The sequence below is a fragment of the Onychostoma macrolepis genome, chromosome 24 (genome assembly GCF_012432095.1).
Source record: "Onychostoma macrolepis isolate SWU-2019 chromosome 24, ASM1243209v1, whole genome shotgun sequence".
Classification (NCBI taxonomy): domain Eukaryota; kingdom Metazoa; phylum Chordata; class Actinopteri; order Cypriniformes; family Cyprinidae; genus Onychostoma; species Onychostoma macrolepis.
This window is the reverse complement of record NC_081178.1, coordinates 8638935-8656804: the sequence shown is the minus strand read 5'-3', so window position 1 is coordinate 8656804 and position 17870 is coordinate 8638935. Positions and strand designations below refer to the sequence as shown.

General features: G+C 38.1%; 1 protein-coding gene and 1 long non-coding RNA gene across 3 annotated transcripts; both read left to right on the top strand.

The window, feature by feature from the left end:
• The first annotated feature begins 4888 nt into the window (after positions 1-4888).
• On the top strand, positions 4889-7283 carry LOC131533611 (uncharacterized). Of its 2 annotated transcripts, XR_009269165.1 has the most exons (4): positions 4889-5235; positions 5411-5525; positions 5691-5953; positions 6228-7283. It is a non-coding gene; the product is annotated as an uncharacterized LOC131533611 (long non-coding RNA). The 2 variants fall into 2 exon arrangements; XR_009269164.1 differs by having other exon boundaries at positions 5411-5953.
• Positions 7284-11472: 4189 nt separating this feature from the next.
• ccl32b.3 (chemokine (C-C motif) ligand 32b, duplicate 3) lies at positions 11473-15466 on the top strand. Its single transcript, XM_058765958.1, has 3 exons — positions 11473-14529; positions 14688-14805; positions 14996-15466. Exons 1-3 carry the CDS (start codon positions 14469-14471, stop codon positions 15192-15194), a joined length of 378 nt encoding a protein of 125 aa, XP_058621941.1. The 5' UTR covers positions 11473-14468; the 3' UTR covers positions 15195-15466.
• Positions 15467-17870: the final 2404 nt, after the last annotated feature.

Below are 17870 nucleotides of genomic sequence, written 5' to 3'. Positions count from 1 at the left end.
AGTCGAATTGAGATCTGGGGAATTTGGAGGCCAAGGCAACACCTTGACCTCTTTATCATGTTCGTCAAACCATTACTGAACAATTTCTGCAGCATGGCAGGGTGGATTATCCTGCTAAAAGAGGCTACTGCCATCAGGGAACATCATTGTCATCAAGAGGCGTATGTGGTCTGCAACATCTGCAATGCCAGAACCCAAGATTTGCCATCAGAACATTGCCCAGAGCATAAAATAGTCTCCACCGGCCTGCCTTCTTACCATAGTGCATCCTGTTGCAGTCTCTTCCCCAAGCAAATGACACATAAACACCCGGCCATTCAGCTGATCTAAAAGAAAACGTGATTTAACAGACAGGCAACCTTCTTCCATTGCATTGTGGTCCAGTTCTGATGCTTACTATGTGGACCAGGGTCACCAGATTGACTGGTCTGTAGCTACGCAGCACCATACTCATCAAACTGTGATGCATTGTGTGTTCTGACACCTTTCTGTCATTGTCAGCATTATGTTTTCCAGCAGTTTGAGCTACTGTAGCTCTTTTATGCAATCAGACCAGGCAGACAGGCCTTCGCTCCCCACGTGCATCAGTGAGCCTTGGCTGCCCAAGACCCTGACTATGGTTGTCCTTACTTGTGCCACTTTTGGTAGATACTAACCACTGCATACCAGGTACACCCCATGAGACTTACCGTTTTGGAGATGCTCTGACCCAGTTGTCTGACCATTAATATTTGACCCTTGTTAAGTCATTTGGCCCAAGTCACAAAGATTTTTTTTACCCGTTTTTCCTACTTCAAACACATGGAAGCCATATCACCCTGCAGCCCAAGACCGGTTGCCCATGGAAGCTAAGTAGGGCTGAGCTTGGTCAGTACCTGGATGGGAGACCTTATGGGAAAACTAGGTAGCTGTTGGAAGAGGTGTTAGTGAGACCAGCAGGGTGAGCTCACCCTGTGGTCTGTGTGGGTCCTAATGCCCCAGTATAGTGACGGGGACACTATACTGTCAAAAGAGCACCGTCTTTCGGATGAGAAGTTAAACCGAGGTCCTGACTTTCTGTGATCATTAAAAATCCCATGACACTCATCGTAAAGAGTAGGGGTGTAACCCCGGTGTCCTGGCCAAATTCCCACCACTGGCCCTTGTCAATCATGGCCTCCTAATAATCCCCATTCACTTGATTGGCTCTATGACACTCTCTCCTCTCCACCTGTAGCTGGTGTGTGGTGAGCGCACTGGCGCCGTTGTCCTGTGGCTGCCGTCGCATCATCCAAGTGGATGCTGCACACCGGTGGTGGTTGAGGAGAGACCCCCCACATGATTGTAAAGCGCTTTGGGTGTATAGCAATACACAATAAAAGCACTATATAAATGCTTCATTCATTCATTCATTCATTCATGAACTTCAAGAACTGAATTCCACTTGCTTCCTAACCCTCTGATGCATCGTGGTCACTACAGTGGACAGATATTTGGAAGCCATTTTGAACCATTTAAGATGTAGCATCATGTCCCAACCAACAACTGGCGAACCCCCAAAGTGTTGTCTACGATTCCATTTAATTGTCTTTTTTATCGATTTTTTTTGTTTTGAGATATTGCATAATATATTCAAAATGGCGGCAGGAAAAGGGGATGTTCCTTGTACCTTGGGAAAAAGTGTTAAATACTTTTATTCTCAGAAAACCAGACAGATACAAAAAATATTTTTCAGATAAATAAGATGTCAGAAATAGACTCATCCAGATTTTAACAATATTTTTCTTGTACATTCTTTTCTGTGATAGAAAATATATCTATCCACTACAGTGAAAAAGTGTTGGCCCTCTTCCTGATTTAATTTTTTTTTGCATATTTGTCACACTTAAAAGATTCAGATCATCAAACAAATTTTAATATTACACAAAGATAATGCAAGTAAATACAAAATGCAGTTTTTAAATGATGATTTCATTTATTAAGGGAAAAAAGCTGTCCAAACCTACCTGGCCCTACGTGAAAAATGAATTGCCCCCTCCTATTAAATCATGAAAGAACTGTGATTAACCACATTATTTTAGAAAGCTGAGTTCAATTTCACTAGCCAAACCCAGGCCTGATTACTGCCTGATTACTGGCTTTGGATCTCCAGCAAACCACGGTCAGAGCCATTATCCACAAATGGAGAAAACTTGTAACAGTGGTGAACCTTCCCAGGAGTGGCCGGCCTACCAAAATTACTCCAAGAGCACAAAGACGACTCATCCAGGAGGTCATAAAAGAACCCAGAACAACATCTAAAGAACTGCATGCCTCACTTGCCTCAATTAAGGTCAGTGTTCATGATTCAACAATAAGAAAGAGACTGGGCAAAAACAGCATCCATGGGAGAGTTCCAAGACAAAAGCCACTGCTGACCTAAAAGAACACAGAGGCTCGTCTCACATTTGCCAAAAAATATCTTGATTATCCCCAAGACTTTTGGGCAAATATTCTGTGGACTGATGCGACAAAAGTTGAACTTTTTGGAAGGTGTGCGTCCCGTTACATCTGGCGTAAAACCAACACAGCATTTCATAAAAAGAACATCATACCAACAGTCAAACATGGTGGTGGTAGTGTGATGGTCTGAGGCTGCTTTGCAGCTTCAGAACCTGGATGGCTTGCCATAACTGATGGAACCATGAATTCTGCACTCTATCAGAAAATCCTGAAGGAGAATGTCCGGCCATTAGTTTGTGACCTCAAGCTGAAGCGAACTTGGGTTCTGCAGCAGGACAATGATCCAAAACACACCAGCAAGTCCACCTCTGAATGGCTGAAGAAAAACAAAATGAAGACTTTGGAGTGGCCTACTCAAAGTCCTGACCTGAATCCTATTGAGATGCTGTGGCATGACCTTAAAAAGGCGGTTCATGCTCGAAAACCCTCCAATGTGGCTGAATTACAACAATTCCGCAAAGGTGAGTGGGCCAAAATTCCTCCACAGTGCTGAAACAGACTCATTGCTTGATTGCAGTTGTTGCTGCTAAGGGTGGCACAACCAGTTATTAGGTTTAGGAGGCAAGCACTTTTTCACACAGGGGCATGTGGGTTTGGATTTTGTTTTCCCTTCATAATAAAAAACTGCATGTTGTGTTTACTTGTGTTATCTTTGATTAATATTTAAATTTGTTTGATGATCTGAAACATTAAAGTGTGACAAACATGCAAAAAAAAATAAAAAATCAGGAAGGGGGCCAACACTTTTTCACACCACTGTATAGGTTCTGCCTTATTTTGTATGTTTTATTAAAATTATGATATAATTTACACCTGAATGGTTTTATTGAACGGAAATATCAAATAGTCTTCAGATTTGATCATTTATTTCAATGTTTACAGTCTATATTTATTTATTAGGTCATATAAAAGTGAAGGCATGTATACATGTATACTGTATGAGTGCAGACATATGTGTGTATGATTGCGTTCTAGCATGTGGTGGGAAGGCGTGTGTGCTTGTGTGTGTTTGCATTTGTGCTCACCTGTGTATGAATAGAAAATTGGCATGATTTTTCAAAAATATTACTTTGTGATTTAATAATTCATGCATCAGACGGCTAATATATCCCACCCCTAGACAGGTGCCGTTGTGACAATATAATCAGTGTCATTACCTCACTTGTCAGTGGTTTTAATGTTGTAGCCGATCAGTGCAATGTTACACCTTTTTATGCCAGTTAAATATTATGTTTGCAAAATAGAGCATTGAATTTGAGTCTTAATGTCATCAAATATTAAGGTCTCATTGAACAAAATCTGTTGTACATTAACAATCATGCTGACATTCAGGGAAAAAACAGCACCCTTGCTTGTGTGAAATTACTTAACAATATTGAATTTTATGAATATAAAACATAAACTACAGGGTCATTTTTACACCATGTCTGTAAAATACCCATTATCCTCTGGGTGCTCTGGTTTCCCCCACAATCCTAAAACGTGTATTAGAAACTATAAATTGTCCATAGGTGTGAATGTGTGTGTATCTGCGCTGCTGTTACGTACGCTGCTATGTACGTAAGTTGTGTAAAGTTTGTGTGTAGTCTGTTTGTATGTGTTCCAGATTCCATTGGCCCATCAGTCTGTCACTCTTCGTCCCGGAGGATGACGCCCTGGTTCACACTGTCCAATCATCTTACGCCACAAGGTTTAAAGATCCATAACTGTCCCTCGTGTCCCAGCTTTAGCTCACTTTTTCCTCGTTTGCTGTTACGCTTGTACGTTCTCTGTTGTGTTGTCTTGTATCCTAATTGTCAGAGATTTTCTTGTATTGTGTGTGAATACTTCTTAAAAATCCTTTGCTAAATACAGTGTGTGTACAGTGTACAGTTTTCATTTACTGTTCCGTCTTTGCCAATCCTCACTGTGTGTGTAAGGTTCGGAAGGCGTGAGCAGGTAAGTATGTCGCGCGACATACATTGTACTACACGTAGGATAATTCTGATGTATTAGACTATGGGTGTCAAAGTCAGTTCCTGGAGGGCCGCAGCCCTGCAGAGTTTAGTTCCAACCCTGCTCCAACAAACATACCATGCAGTTTTCAAATAAGCCTGAAGGACTTGATTAGCTGGATCAGGTGTGTTTAATTAGGGTTGCATCTAAACTCTGCAGGGCTCTGGCCCTCCAGGAACTGAGTTTGACACCCCTGTATTAGACACACTAGGTTAGGAGAGAGTGCCACCCACTGTACGTTTTGTTTCTCATTTAGTTAGTGTAGTTTAGTTTGGACGTTGTAACACCGAAGATCTTTTTCTTTCTACATTTTTCTTTTGGTAGTTAGGTTAGGTTATAAAACTTAGGTTATATGGATCTTACCCCATATCTTGAGTTTTTAATAATTTTGGTGCCATTGTCTCCCCAGGCTCCAATTAATTTCCAACTGTGGTATATCTGTGACCTGATGATGTGGGGCTCTTTTTAAGTCGAGGCCTGTTTCAGTCTAACCAACTGGAATTCACATGATGCAGGGTGCATAAATATTAATTTGTTGTTTATTGCCAGGTCTCTAGAATGTTTCTTAGTTTACAGAAATGTTTTGTAAGTTGACATCTCTGTGGGAGGAAGTTCTGATGTTCGTTTTCCTGCTTGCGAGTGTTCATAAAAGTGCAAGTTGTGGTGACCCAAATTAACCTGCATCAGACTCACAAGAGTGAAGTGTGTCGATAACCCTTCTGCTGGCTACAATGCTGCTTTATCAAGTCACCTGCCAAAGTAAGAACCTTTATGTATTTGTATATGTTATTTTAATTTTTTCCATATTTATGCTTCACATTCATTAAAATAAATGATTCTTGTTTGATTTAAATGATCTTGGCTGAAAGAATGCCAATTGTTTATTTATTTATTAATTTTTTGTTTGTTTGCTTCTTTTGGGGTTTTTTCGTAGTACCTCGCAATTCAATCTGCCCTTTTCTCACATCATCACAAACTGTTGTCCACATAGAAAAAATCAAAAGTTACACGGTTCAAAAAGTAGGCCTCTGCCCTATTGATACCATTCAGTGAGTTCTCTTTTTTCTTATGGAAGTATACTGTGATAGACCTCAGACAACTATTAAACTATATTTAATGATAAATCTGAACTATATGTCAGAATGCCAGTTCTTCTGGCCTTAGTGTATTTTGTTGCATTGTCATGTTAAGTTGTTAGTTTTATGTATTTACAGATTTATAACAGTTAGTAGTCATTCCTTTTTCTCAAATCCACAAAAACTTTGGGTGAAAAAAGCCATGCATTTTGTGGATGAGATGGAGGCATTTGAAAAGACAGCATGCTTCATAAACTCCACATCAACATTTAAAACAGGATCAACACTGAATACAACATCAGACTGGAATGGACAGGATGAACTAAGAACTACTTCACCTGAACTATTTCAATTTGCTAACACAAGTCTGTCTGACTGTCATACCATATTGATGCCATTGAGTGAGTTCTCTTTTTTTCTCATTGAATTGTATACACTTTGATAAAACTCAGAGAACACTTTATTTCATGATAAATTTAAGCTAAAATGTCAGAATACTAGTTCTTTTGACCAGGCCTTATTTTAGTGCACTGAATTTTATTTTTTATTTTTTACTCGTAACATTTTGATACCAAAACACATTATTTTTATGATACTTATATAGAGTTTTAATTAAATAAACATCTGTACATTGTTATATTGTCATGTTAAATTATTACTTTTATGCATTTACAGATTTAAAACAGCTAACAGTTAAATTTTTTGCTATAAACCACAAAAACTTTGGGTGAAAAGAGCCATGCAATTTGTGTACAAAAAGGCAAATGAAACGACATGAACTCCACATCAGCATTTAAAACAGCATCAGTGCAAAATACAACATCACACTGGAATGGGCAGGATGAACTAAGAAGTGTTTCACTTGTTAAAATTTGTCTGCATTTGTAATCATTTATTTGCCACTGGTCAATTTACAGTATATTGCATAAATGTATATATCTTTTCACTGTTTATTGTGTGGGTTTGCCCATTTTTACTGCTTCCAAAACATGAAATTGTGGCTAATTAGTATAATGTTACAATGCTTTGTCAATGCAAAGCCTTCTTTTTATGCCAATTAACTATTTTAGTTTGCAAAAAACAAAGAAATAATAACAACAACAACAACAAAACATTGAATTTGAGTCTAAAAGTCAACTAATATCAACTTCTTGTTTATTAAAATTGTACACAATTGATATTACACTTGCAATCATGCTGATATTCTGGAAAAAACAGCACCCTCGCTTATGTGATATTGTGTAACTATATTGTATGTTATAAATAAAGATAACAAAAACTCATACATTGTCATGTTGATCCCCTTTCTTGAATTTTAAGGATGTTTTTAATAATTTTGGTGCTATTTCCCTACCATTAATTTCTGACCCTGGTGTGTGTGTGGCGTGATGATGTTATTTAAGTAAAATGGGTGAAACATAGTGCAGCTATGTAAATATATCTATAAATCTAACCCAGGGCATTCGCATGATGCAAAGTGCAGAAATGGTGATTATTATCAATTGTTGTTTATTGCCAGGTTTATAGAATGTTTCTTTATTTAACATACAGGAAGGTTTTGTAAAGGTCACATCTGTGGAAGGAAGTTCTGATGTTCTTTTTCCTACTTGTGAGTGTTCATAAAAGTACAGGTTGTGGTGAGTCAAATTAATGCATATCAGACTTACAAGAGAAGATGAGCTGTGTGTTGAAAACCCTTCTGCTGTGCCTGGCTATAATACTACTTGCAAATGTCACCTGCAAATGTAAGAAACTGTGTATTTGTAAAAAAAAAAAAAAAAAAAAACATTATTACATTATTATTCCTTATCCTTTTTTAAATTGTGTTGTATAAATGAATGTCTGTGTTAAAATGCTTTTGTTTAGTTGGCCTAAGTGGCCTGTCAAATTGCATTTGTTTCAAGACATCAAATGGGTTCTCCGCAAGGAAAATATTAAAAGTTATGTGATACAAAAAGCAGGCGTCTGCCATATTGATGCTGTTTTGTGAGTTCTTTTTTCTTATGGAGACATTTATGTTGTGATAGATCTCAGCCTTTCAACAAAATATTTCATGATAAATCTTAGCTAATATGTATTTATTTTAGTATGATGGCAATTTTACCCATACATTTTGACAGCAAAATACTTTATGTACATTTGTATATTTTGTATATATGTATGTATTGTCATACTAAATTGTTACTTTTATGTATCAACAGATTTAAAACAGTCAAAGGTCGTTTCATTTGCTCCAATCCACAAAGCTCTTCAGCAATAAATGTCATGCAATATGTGAATGAGATGGATCGGACTGGAACGAATTAAGAACTACTTTCACCTGAAATATTTCAGTTTGTTAACACAAGTCTATATTTATTTATTTATTGCACCTGGCCAGTTATTTCAGTTAATATTTCAGTATATATTTCAGTTAAACTGTCTTAACAAAAAGAATATCAGATGCAAAAAAAAAAAAAAAAAAATTTGTTTCCTTTGGGAGTTTGTAGCGACTGGCCGTTCACTTTGCCCTTGTCTGACATTCTGTTATCAAAAGTTACAAGATACATAAAGCAGGCATCTGCCATATTGATGCCACTGAGTGAGTCTTTCTTTTGAAATTATATACACTATTATAGAATATGTATATTTCATGATTAATCTGAGCTAATATGTCAGATTGCTAGTTCTTTTTGCCAGTCCTTAATTTAATGCAGTGACAGTTTTTTTCCCCTAACATTTTGATACCAAATCACATGATACTTATATACCGTTTTATTCATATACAGGTAAATAAATGAACATCTGTACATTTGTATTTTGTGTGTGTGTGTGTGTGTTGTCGTGCTAAACTATTACTGTTATATATTTACAGATTTAAAACAGTCAACGGTTTAACTTTTTGCTCTAATCCACAAAAAATTTGGGTGAAAAGAACCAAGGCGGCAAATGAAACGACATTGCATCCCATGAACTCCACATCAACATTTAAAACAGCTTCAGTGCAAAATACAACATCACACTGGAATGGACAGGATGAACTAAGAAGTGATTCACCTGAGCTATATGAATATTTTTACATATGTCTATAATTTTTGCCACTGGCAGAAACACTGTTTTTTTTTTCCTGTTTTTCCATGCATCTGTCAGTTTTAAAATTTTAGGCTTTCCAAAATTTCTTTCTCTCTCTCTCATATATAGATTTAAATTTCAGTACATATCTTTAAAGGCGATTTTCTCAAATTGAGATTTTTCTCCTGCTCTGAGCCAAAAATCTCCACTTCAGCATTTACGTACACCAAAGTTTATTCCTATATATTCTGAAGGGGTTTTTTTTTTTATAGAGTTTTTTTTTTTTTCATATACTGTATATGCCTCATTTTATAAAACATTTTGTTTAAAAAAAAAAAAAAAGACTGTTGATATATTTTCTCAGAGTGCTTTATGGAGTGATAAAAAGAAATCCTCTGTAAAAACCTTTAACTCTAATATGTCAACAAAACGAAACAATTTTGAACCTGGCTTCAGTGTTTAGATCGTTTGTTATAGAAATGTATGCAAATGAATGTATATTTAATTAGTTAATGCCTTATTTGCATAATTTGTAATACAAAAAGGTTTACCATTCTTAATGTAATCAATCAATAGGTAAATGTAGTGATATCTATTAGTTTTTTTTTTTGTTTTTTTTACCCTGTTCACCTGGGCTTCATCTCACTTTACATTGTTATATAAATAAGTTTTCACTTTGTGTTTGTGAGTGTGTTTTTAATTTTTTTTTTACCCCAGTGTGGTTAATAACCAGTAATAATAAATGCTGTGTATTCAGTTATATATGAACTTTGAGTTCATGCATTTACTGGCAATAACCTGATAAAATAAACAGATACATAAATTTATGAATGAATAAATATTAATTCTGAAGAACATAATGAAGTATTCACATATCCCTTGAGTGGCTTTAAACACACTGAAATCTAGTGGGACTTCCACTTCACTGTACAAATACATTGTTTAAACCGTGTCTGATTGTGTCAGAGATCTGTAAGGAGGACTCAGTTTCAGAGCGAGTAACAAGATTTATTTACAAGACAGATGGACAGACTCAAGAGTGTAGTGAGGAGCACAGGTGATTCAGCAGCAGGAACACAGGCAACAGAGGTGAGACAGCTATGGAAGACCGCTGGAACAGCCTCGAAAATCAACTGGCAGCAGAGCTGCAGAGAAATCGGTAAGACCAGGCAGATGAGGAGGACTCAGCAAGCCACCATAAAGCTGAGCACAGGTAGTTGTTGACTGCAGACTCTGAAACAGACCAGGTGCCAGGCAGGGGTAACCAGCGGGCAAGAACTCAAAGGAAACAGGTCAGGAGAGGAAATCTAACAGTACAACAGGACAAGGACTACAAGGGACTTGACAAGACTAGGGCACAAGACAAACCATGCAAGGGGTAAGGAACATATACTCAGCCACATCCACAGACTGTGAGGGTGAGAATGACCACGAACCGGCAAAGAAAAGAGGGCAAGGGGGAACTATAAATAGGGAGGAAAGCACACAAGGAATAGGGGAGCACAATTAGACTAACAAGGACTAGACAAGGGCTAATAAGGTGGTGTGGTAAAGAGGAAACAACAAGGAGGGACTAGAGGGGCACATGGCTGACAAAACAGCAACAAAGCTATGTGCGGACACAAGACAACGGACACGAAAAACAAAGACAAGACAAGACAAACGGAGTGCCAGAGCCCTGACCCTGACACTACCCCCTCCCAACGGACCAGACCATAGGTGTAGAAAGTGGGGAGAGGGCACAAACGAAGTCAGGTAATAAGCAGGCAGCACTGGGACTGGAGCAGACTGCACAGGAATGTCTTCAGTGGTCATGACAAGGAGAGCAATATGCTCAGGGACAGCCCCTACAGGTGGAACGTAACTAGCAGGAGCATACTCTGAGGGACTAGTCAGAAACAGCAGAGAGCAAATCTGGTATGATCTCAGTGGGCGCAACTTGACTAGCAGGAACAACTTCTGTAGGGTTACAAAGAGTGGATCAATCTTCAAGAAGAAAAAATGAAAGGAGCAGCCTCTTCGGGTGGAACACAACTAATAGGAACATCCTCAAAGACTCATCAGAAACAGCCGAGAGCTGGTCTGGTATGACCTCAGTGGACAAAAATTGACTAGCGGGAACCACCTCTGCAGGCTTGACAAGACGGGAACAATCTCTGTGGAAAAATTGTGGGAACAACCTCCGAGGGCATAACAGGACAAACAGGAACATTTTATAAAACTTTATATGGCCAAGACATGAAAGGTAGGAATAACCTCTTAAAGTGCCCCTATTATGAATTTTTAGAAATTACATTTCATGCAGTGTGTAACAGCTCTAAGTGAATGAAAACATCCCACAAAGTTTTAAATGTGAAAGTGCACCATGTATAAAGTTATTGTCTCTCAAAAAAAAAAAAAAGAGTAAACTCTGAATCATTGAAACGAGTCGTTTTTAAAACGAATTCCAAGCCGTTTCATGTTGACGTCAACATGAAACATTAGCATATTGCCCGCCCACTTGTTGGTCTTTTCGCATTGGTCTGAATGAAAATGCAAATTCATTCTTTGCCACTAGGTGCCACTTTTGGAGTGGTAAAATAGGGGTATCCCCGGTAACGCTGTACACAAAGCAGCACTGCATTCAAATGCTGCTTTATTATGCATTACAGGCAAAATGAAACGGAAATGAGACCAATCACCGCAGATTACCATCACGCAAAGGAGGGGTTTGGAAAAATTAATCGTTGAGCAAATCGTTTGGGAGTCGTTGAGCAAGTAAGGTAAAAATAAATGCATATAAGACAATGAAGGTGTTTTTTTGACTTTGCATGCATGTCAACATGTTGTTGGGGACTCCCAAAACCAAAATATGAACCTTTCATTACCCATAATAGGGGAATTTTAAAGGCGTGACTTGACAGACAGGAATAGTCTCAGTGAACATGATGTGACATGACTGCAGGAACTATGTCTGTGGATTTGACATAACAGGGAAGACAGGAACAACTTATGTGGACGTTACATGATAGGCGGGATCAATCACAATGGACATAACTGGCAGGAACAGTTTCTGTAGGCGTGGCATGACAAGCTGGAACAGTCTCTGGCATAACTTCCATAGACAAATCAAATAGACTGGGTGGCTCAGGAAAATGCTTTGTAACTGTAAATAGAGGCTCTGAGACCAAGGCCACCAAACTAGACACCTCTCGACTCAGGTCCTCCTGGACCTACAGTACGGGTTGAAACTTCAGAAGGAAGGCCAATAAGTTGAGGTACATGTCCCCTCCTTCTCCACATCTGAGGGGGGTGACCAAATATTGATCAGCCAACACAGGGTTAAGTGAAGCCGTCTTGGACACAGAGGTGGCTACAAAGGTCCAGGTCGACACAGGAATAACCGGAAGTGACTTGACTGCCATTGGGATGGCCACTGCAGTCTGGATCAACTCAAGAGTGTCTGAAACTAGTTTGACTGACACAGTAATGGCCTCAGCGGTCTCAGTCAATTCTGGAATAACTGGAACAGACTTGACTATGGCAAGGATAGCCACAGCAGTCTCGGTCAACTCAGGGGTGTCTGGAACTGGTTTGACAGACCCAGGGATGGACGCAGCAATCTCAGTCTACTCAGGGGTGTCTGAAACTAGCTTGACTGGTGATTCAACAGGAGGAGCACAGGTAACAGATGAGACAGCTAGGGAAGGCCTCGGACATCAACTGGCAGAAGAACTGCAGAGGAAGCAACAAGACTGTGCAGATGGGGAGGACAGAGCTAGGCACCATAAAGCTGAGATCAGGTACTTGTTGACCGCAGACTGAAGTGCACCAGGTGCCAGGCAGGGGGAACCAGCGGGCAGGAACTCGCAGGAAACAGGTCAGGACAGTACAAGAGATCAGGACTAGAAGAACTAGATGAATACTTAAAACCAAAAAGTCAAAACAAATAAAATCCAAAAAACAAAGACCAAGACTATAACATAGGATTACAAGGGACTTGACAAGACTAAGGAATAAGACAAACCAGGCAAGGGGTAAGGAACACATACTTAGCCATAGCCACAGATAGCATGGAGGTGCGGGTGAGAATGACCACAAACAGGCAGAAATAAGAGGGCAAGGGGAACTATAAATAGGGAGGAAAGTACACAAGGAACAGGTGAGCACATTTAGACAAACAAGGATTAGACAAGGGCTAACACGGGCGTGGTAAAGAGGAAACAAGGAGGAGGGACTAGAGGGGCATATGGCTGACAAAAACAGCAACAAAGCCATGTGCTGACACACAAGACATCAGACATGAGAAACAAAGACAAGACAAACGGAGTGTCAGGGCAGAATCCTGACAGAATGATACTCATTACATTATAAAACATTTTAATACTTTGCATGTGTGTATTGTCTGTACTGAAGGCCCCGTCCCCTTGCATGATGCATGAAACTCCCCACAACTTGGTTTGAGAGGAGGTGGAGTAGATCACAGGGTGGGTTTTGTGAGAAAATGTGGGTACTTAAAGAATAGATTGGCTGACAATGTATTTTCCATTCAAAGTCATGTTTATGTCTCAGGTTTTAAATGTTAAATCCAGCAAGGATTTAAATGTAATGCATAGTGACAAATTTTGTTTGTTTGTTTGAATCCACAGAGATGTCTATATCTGCTAGGTTCTATACTGAGTGGTCCTTCTGAGCATTTAAAAAAATAAAATAAAAGCAGGTCAGTGAGGTAAATGAAAGCTAGGTCAGGTTTTTGTGGTGTGGAATGATGGTTGCATATTTATACTAGTATGCAACAATACAATGACATTGTTCAGACTGGCCATATCAGAATTATCCTGTTCTGTAAAACAAAAAACAACGTCTGTCCTGACAAATTACCTTTTATTATCAATAGAAAGCATGGTTCCTTTCTCCCACAGTACAGACACATGATATACCTTTTTTATTAAAATAATTCGCAACTGAAAAATGAAATGAAATTCCTCAGTAGTGAAGTTTGCTGTTTTTGAAGCAGTTAAACTTACTCAGGTAATTCATACACGCTTAATCTCTCTCATTCATAACTGCTTGTGAGTGACTCAAGCCTCCATTACAAACTCTAAAATGACGATTTGCTATTACCATATTTTCAATTTACAACGCTGAAATTTGAAGAAAAAAAGTTTAGTAGTTTTCATTTCTGGATATTTATGAATGAACTTTTAATGTTATCATTAAACAGTTGTTAAATATTAAAATTTCTGCTACTTCCATCTTACCTCGCTCTCTTTCAATGTTAAACTGATGTTTCATGCAGAAATTTGCACTCTGCTTCTGTGTAAACCCTGCCTACTTTTCTTTGATTGGCCAGCTCATTTTGACATCGTCGAACCTCTATAGACAGTTGAGGCAGACCAGCCTGAAAATGTAACTTGATGTAAATTGAACTTTTCCATTTCTAAGTTTTGGGGGATAATTGTCCCCCTCAATGACTACGATGATTATGAGTTATGAGACGATTTTGATTATCATGAGGCAACATGGTGAAGCATTGCATCTGTAACAAGTTGTATGCATTCTCACGTGTCATAAAAGTGTGCAGTTCTGTTCTATAGTTGTTCATTTATTCTCGCAATGCAACTCCATTCATCTACAGTAGCTACCCACGCTGTGGCGAGCTGTGTGGGTGAAGGACCAAACCGAAAGCTCATCACTAGCGCCTTTTTCCGCTCATCAGAAGGAGGCTCATTCGAACACATTCTCTCACACACATGCACAACACCCATTTTGGTGTTGGGAGGTTGAGGTTTGTGTGTGTGCACAAAAGAGTGGAGGAAATGAAAGTGTGAAATATTAAAGTTGTGTAAGGAGTAGTTTCAGTCAGTGTCTGTCTGCAAAGACGTCATGAGGTCGCTTGTCTGTCTTCCTTTCTGCCTGGTGCTGTTTCTGCTCTGCCTCACTGCAGGTGAGTTTAAGTTTATATTTTGTTACTCATACATGATGGGAAAGTGCTCTAGAAAGGGTCAGTGTGTTTTCAATTTGAACGCTTAAATAAATCAGAAGTTAAAGTTCAGAGACAGTTTAATATTTCAAAAATAACTGCAGTTTCTTTTTGTCATACAGAAGCAAGTCATCGTTCTTCAACCTGCTGTTTGAGGACAAGCAAAGACAGAATACACAAAAACAGAGTGTTAAGTTATACAGTCCAGAGAGCAGGAGTCTGCCCTATCAACGCAATTGTGTAAGTGAAGAATTTTTTTCTGACCTTTAGTCTTTTTTTTTTTTAAATGAAGTTACACATTAATTATAAACAAGTTGTAAAACCAAAATTGACAGTGCTTACAGTGCTTTAAATAGTAATTTAGAACTCAACTAAAATTGAATTAAACATTTTTTTTTTTCACCATTATTTTCATTGATTATCTTTCTAGCTTGTCGACCATACATGGGAAAATTAGGTGTTTTGATCCAGACTCAGAATGGATCAAAGAAATTATGAGAATGGTGGACCAGAAAGAACAGACACCACAAAACTCTGATCCAAAAGCCTTGCCATCCCAAAATGCCAAAAGACAGAAAAAAAATAACAAAGGAAAGAGAAGCAGACGAAAGAATGAAAATAAATTTTGAGTTGTTTGTTTACTTATGTGATTTATTGTTTGACCTGTGCCAACTGACATAAACCTTAATTTGTAAGATGTCAAAAATAAGTATTCATGAGTATTTTATGCTGAATGTTTACATTCTCGATCTGCTTCACCTATTTTATAATCTCTTATCAAGAATGTATTTTTGTATTCAATATTTTTGTAGTTTAAAAAACATGTAACGTTGCAAAATGAATAAGCTGTGCAAATTTGATTTTGGAATTATTAAATAAATTAAGAAAAAAAATATAACGACTAGGAACTTAATTTATGTTGTTTTTTTTGGTATGAATGGGCAAAGAAAAAGTAAACTGACTAACTAACTAGCTGAATGAATGTATGTATATGTATACTTCAAATAATATATGAAATATCACAATATGAAAGAGTGAATGCTTTAACCACAAAGCCACACGGTTTCAGGTCTGTTTCAGGAACATCTGATAGTCTCTTTTTCAACAAGCAGGAATCGAATCCTCTTAAGAAAGATTCAGAAGTAGACAGATATAGGCCTATGCATCTGAAAACTCAAATAAGCAGAACACAGCATGCGTTCAGGCATTTAGTTAACTGTCAGGTTCATTGTAAATATCGGACTTGGTGCTTGCTTTTACAAAATATTGTTTTAATATTGACCACCAGGTGGAGTTATATGACAGAAGATACAAAAATCCCCCATAAATGGAGCATTGGTTTTTAATGTTAAAAATCATTCTCTTCTGTTGGCAGCAAGTGAAGTCTCAATGATCATTTACAGCTCACAGTTAATAATAATGCTGTGTACTGAAAGCTTGTCCAGTTGTATGCCTGGTTTTATATGGTTTCACTTCTCTTGTGTGAAATGCCTTTTATAAAATTGAGGAGTATAAACTATAGACATGCTATGAAATGATAACAGTGTTTTAGTATGTGTATTTTCATGCATTGATAATAGTAGCAACACCTAATATTTACCTTATGCAGTTTTAATCGCTAAAAATAGAGGCTTTTATGTAACAGCCTCCTGAGACAGGCTTCTGAGAAGAATGTGTTTCTGGACAGGAACTTGAAGCCTCTCGTGGTTTCTGCTTTTGGTTTGTGGTGAGTTTCTTTATGACTGTGAGCACTTCTCATCTTCACACTTAACTCTGTTTTTCTGTCCATCTCCTTGTCTTTAAATGTCCTTCAAGTCATGTGAAATTGTGGGTTTGTTATGGAAGCAGTGTGTGTAGCGTGTGAAGGATGTGTGGATGTGAGCGTATGTAGGAGGAAGGCCGGGTGAAATTAGACACCTGCTGCTTCACTGTGCTCTCATCAGAGTGTGTGTGTAATGCGGTGGAAAACACACCTGCTCCCTGTCAGAGAGGCAACATGGACACCACACTCGCAAGGCGGCAGATTGGTGATAGACACCACTGGAAGAAAAGATGCACATGGTGTTACAAAAGATTTACCAGAAGGTAAAACGCATCCAGAAACCCCGGACAGAATGAGAGAATACTCAAATAAATGAAGAGCTAAAATGTATGGCTTCACTTAAAAACGTACCATGATATCACCATGGATTTTTGAACATGGTACCACAGCAACACCATGGTTTTTGGATCCAGTAGTACTTATTTGATGTACCATAAATACCATGAGTGAATACAGTGATTGTATTAGTATCACATGCCATTGATTCTTTTATGTTGTAGTATTTTTTTTTTTTTATTAAAAAAAAAATTTATACTTTTAATCAGCAAAGATGCATACATGGATCAAAAGTGACAAAAATAAATATATGCTTTTTAATAGATTCTGTTGATCAAGAATCATGGAAAGAATGCATCATGGTTTCCAAAAAAAAAAAGGAGTAAACAGCATAACTGTTTTCAACAATGATAATGATACTGTCACAAAACATGGTACACTACTGGTGAGTGAGAACAAACAGGTTTCTTGAAAGGATTCGGGATCGGGAGTGATCAAAAGCAGGTGAGTGAGCAAGTTAGTGTGAAGTTCTGATTGCTTAGCTGTGGTTGAAGTTGTGTGTTTGTTTGCAGGTTCGGATCGGGGATCAAAGGCTTCGAGGGAGACTCGGCGAGGGATCCAACTGGTAAGCATTGGGGTAAGCCGTGATCATAGAGTGAGTCCAGAGCTGTCCATCTAACGGTAGACCAGACAATGTGGGGAATGGCAGTGTGTGTATATAGTGGTGTTGATTGGTGTCAGCAGGTGCGTGCAATTAGAAGTCAGGTGACTGTGATCGGGTGATTGTGCTGGGTGGTGACTGTTGTGATGGTGACTGATTCCTGACAAATCCGTGTTTCTTAATCAGCATTTTAGAATAATTTCTGAAGGGTCATGTGACACTGAAGATTGAAATAATGGCTGCTGAATATTCAGCTTTGTCATCAAAGGAATAAATTATGTTTTAAAATATATCCAAATAGAAAAAAAATATTTTAAATTGAAATAATATTTTTAATATAACTGTAATTTTTGATTAAATAAATGCAGCCTTTTTTTTAGCATGAGACCTTTCAAAGTCATAAAAAAACTAACCTTTGAACAGTAATTTATATAGATTTATATATATATATATATAGAAAATAGTTTTTTGCTGTTCATTACACCACTAGACTAAACACAGGCTGACCTTATCCCTTCCGACATCTCAGACTCTGGAGAGACAGTG

Coding starts and splice junctions, on each gene's coding strand:
- ccl32b.3 (XM_058765958.1), top strand. CDS start 14,469: ATGAGGTCGCTTGTCTGTCTTCCTTTCTGCCTGGTGCTGTTTCTGCTC. Junction 14,530..14,687: donor TCTGCTCTGCCTCACTGCAG/GTGAGTTTAAGT, acceptor TTTGTCATACAG/AAGCAAGTCATCGTTCTTCA. Junction 14,806..14,995: donor TGCCCTATCAACGCAATTGT/GTAAGTGAAGAA, acceptor TTATCTTTCTAG/CTTGTCGACCATACATGGGA.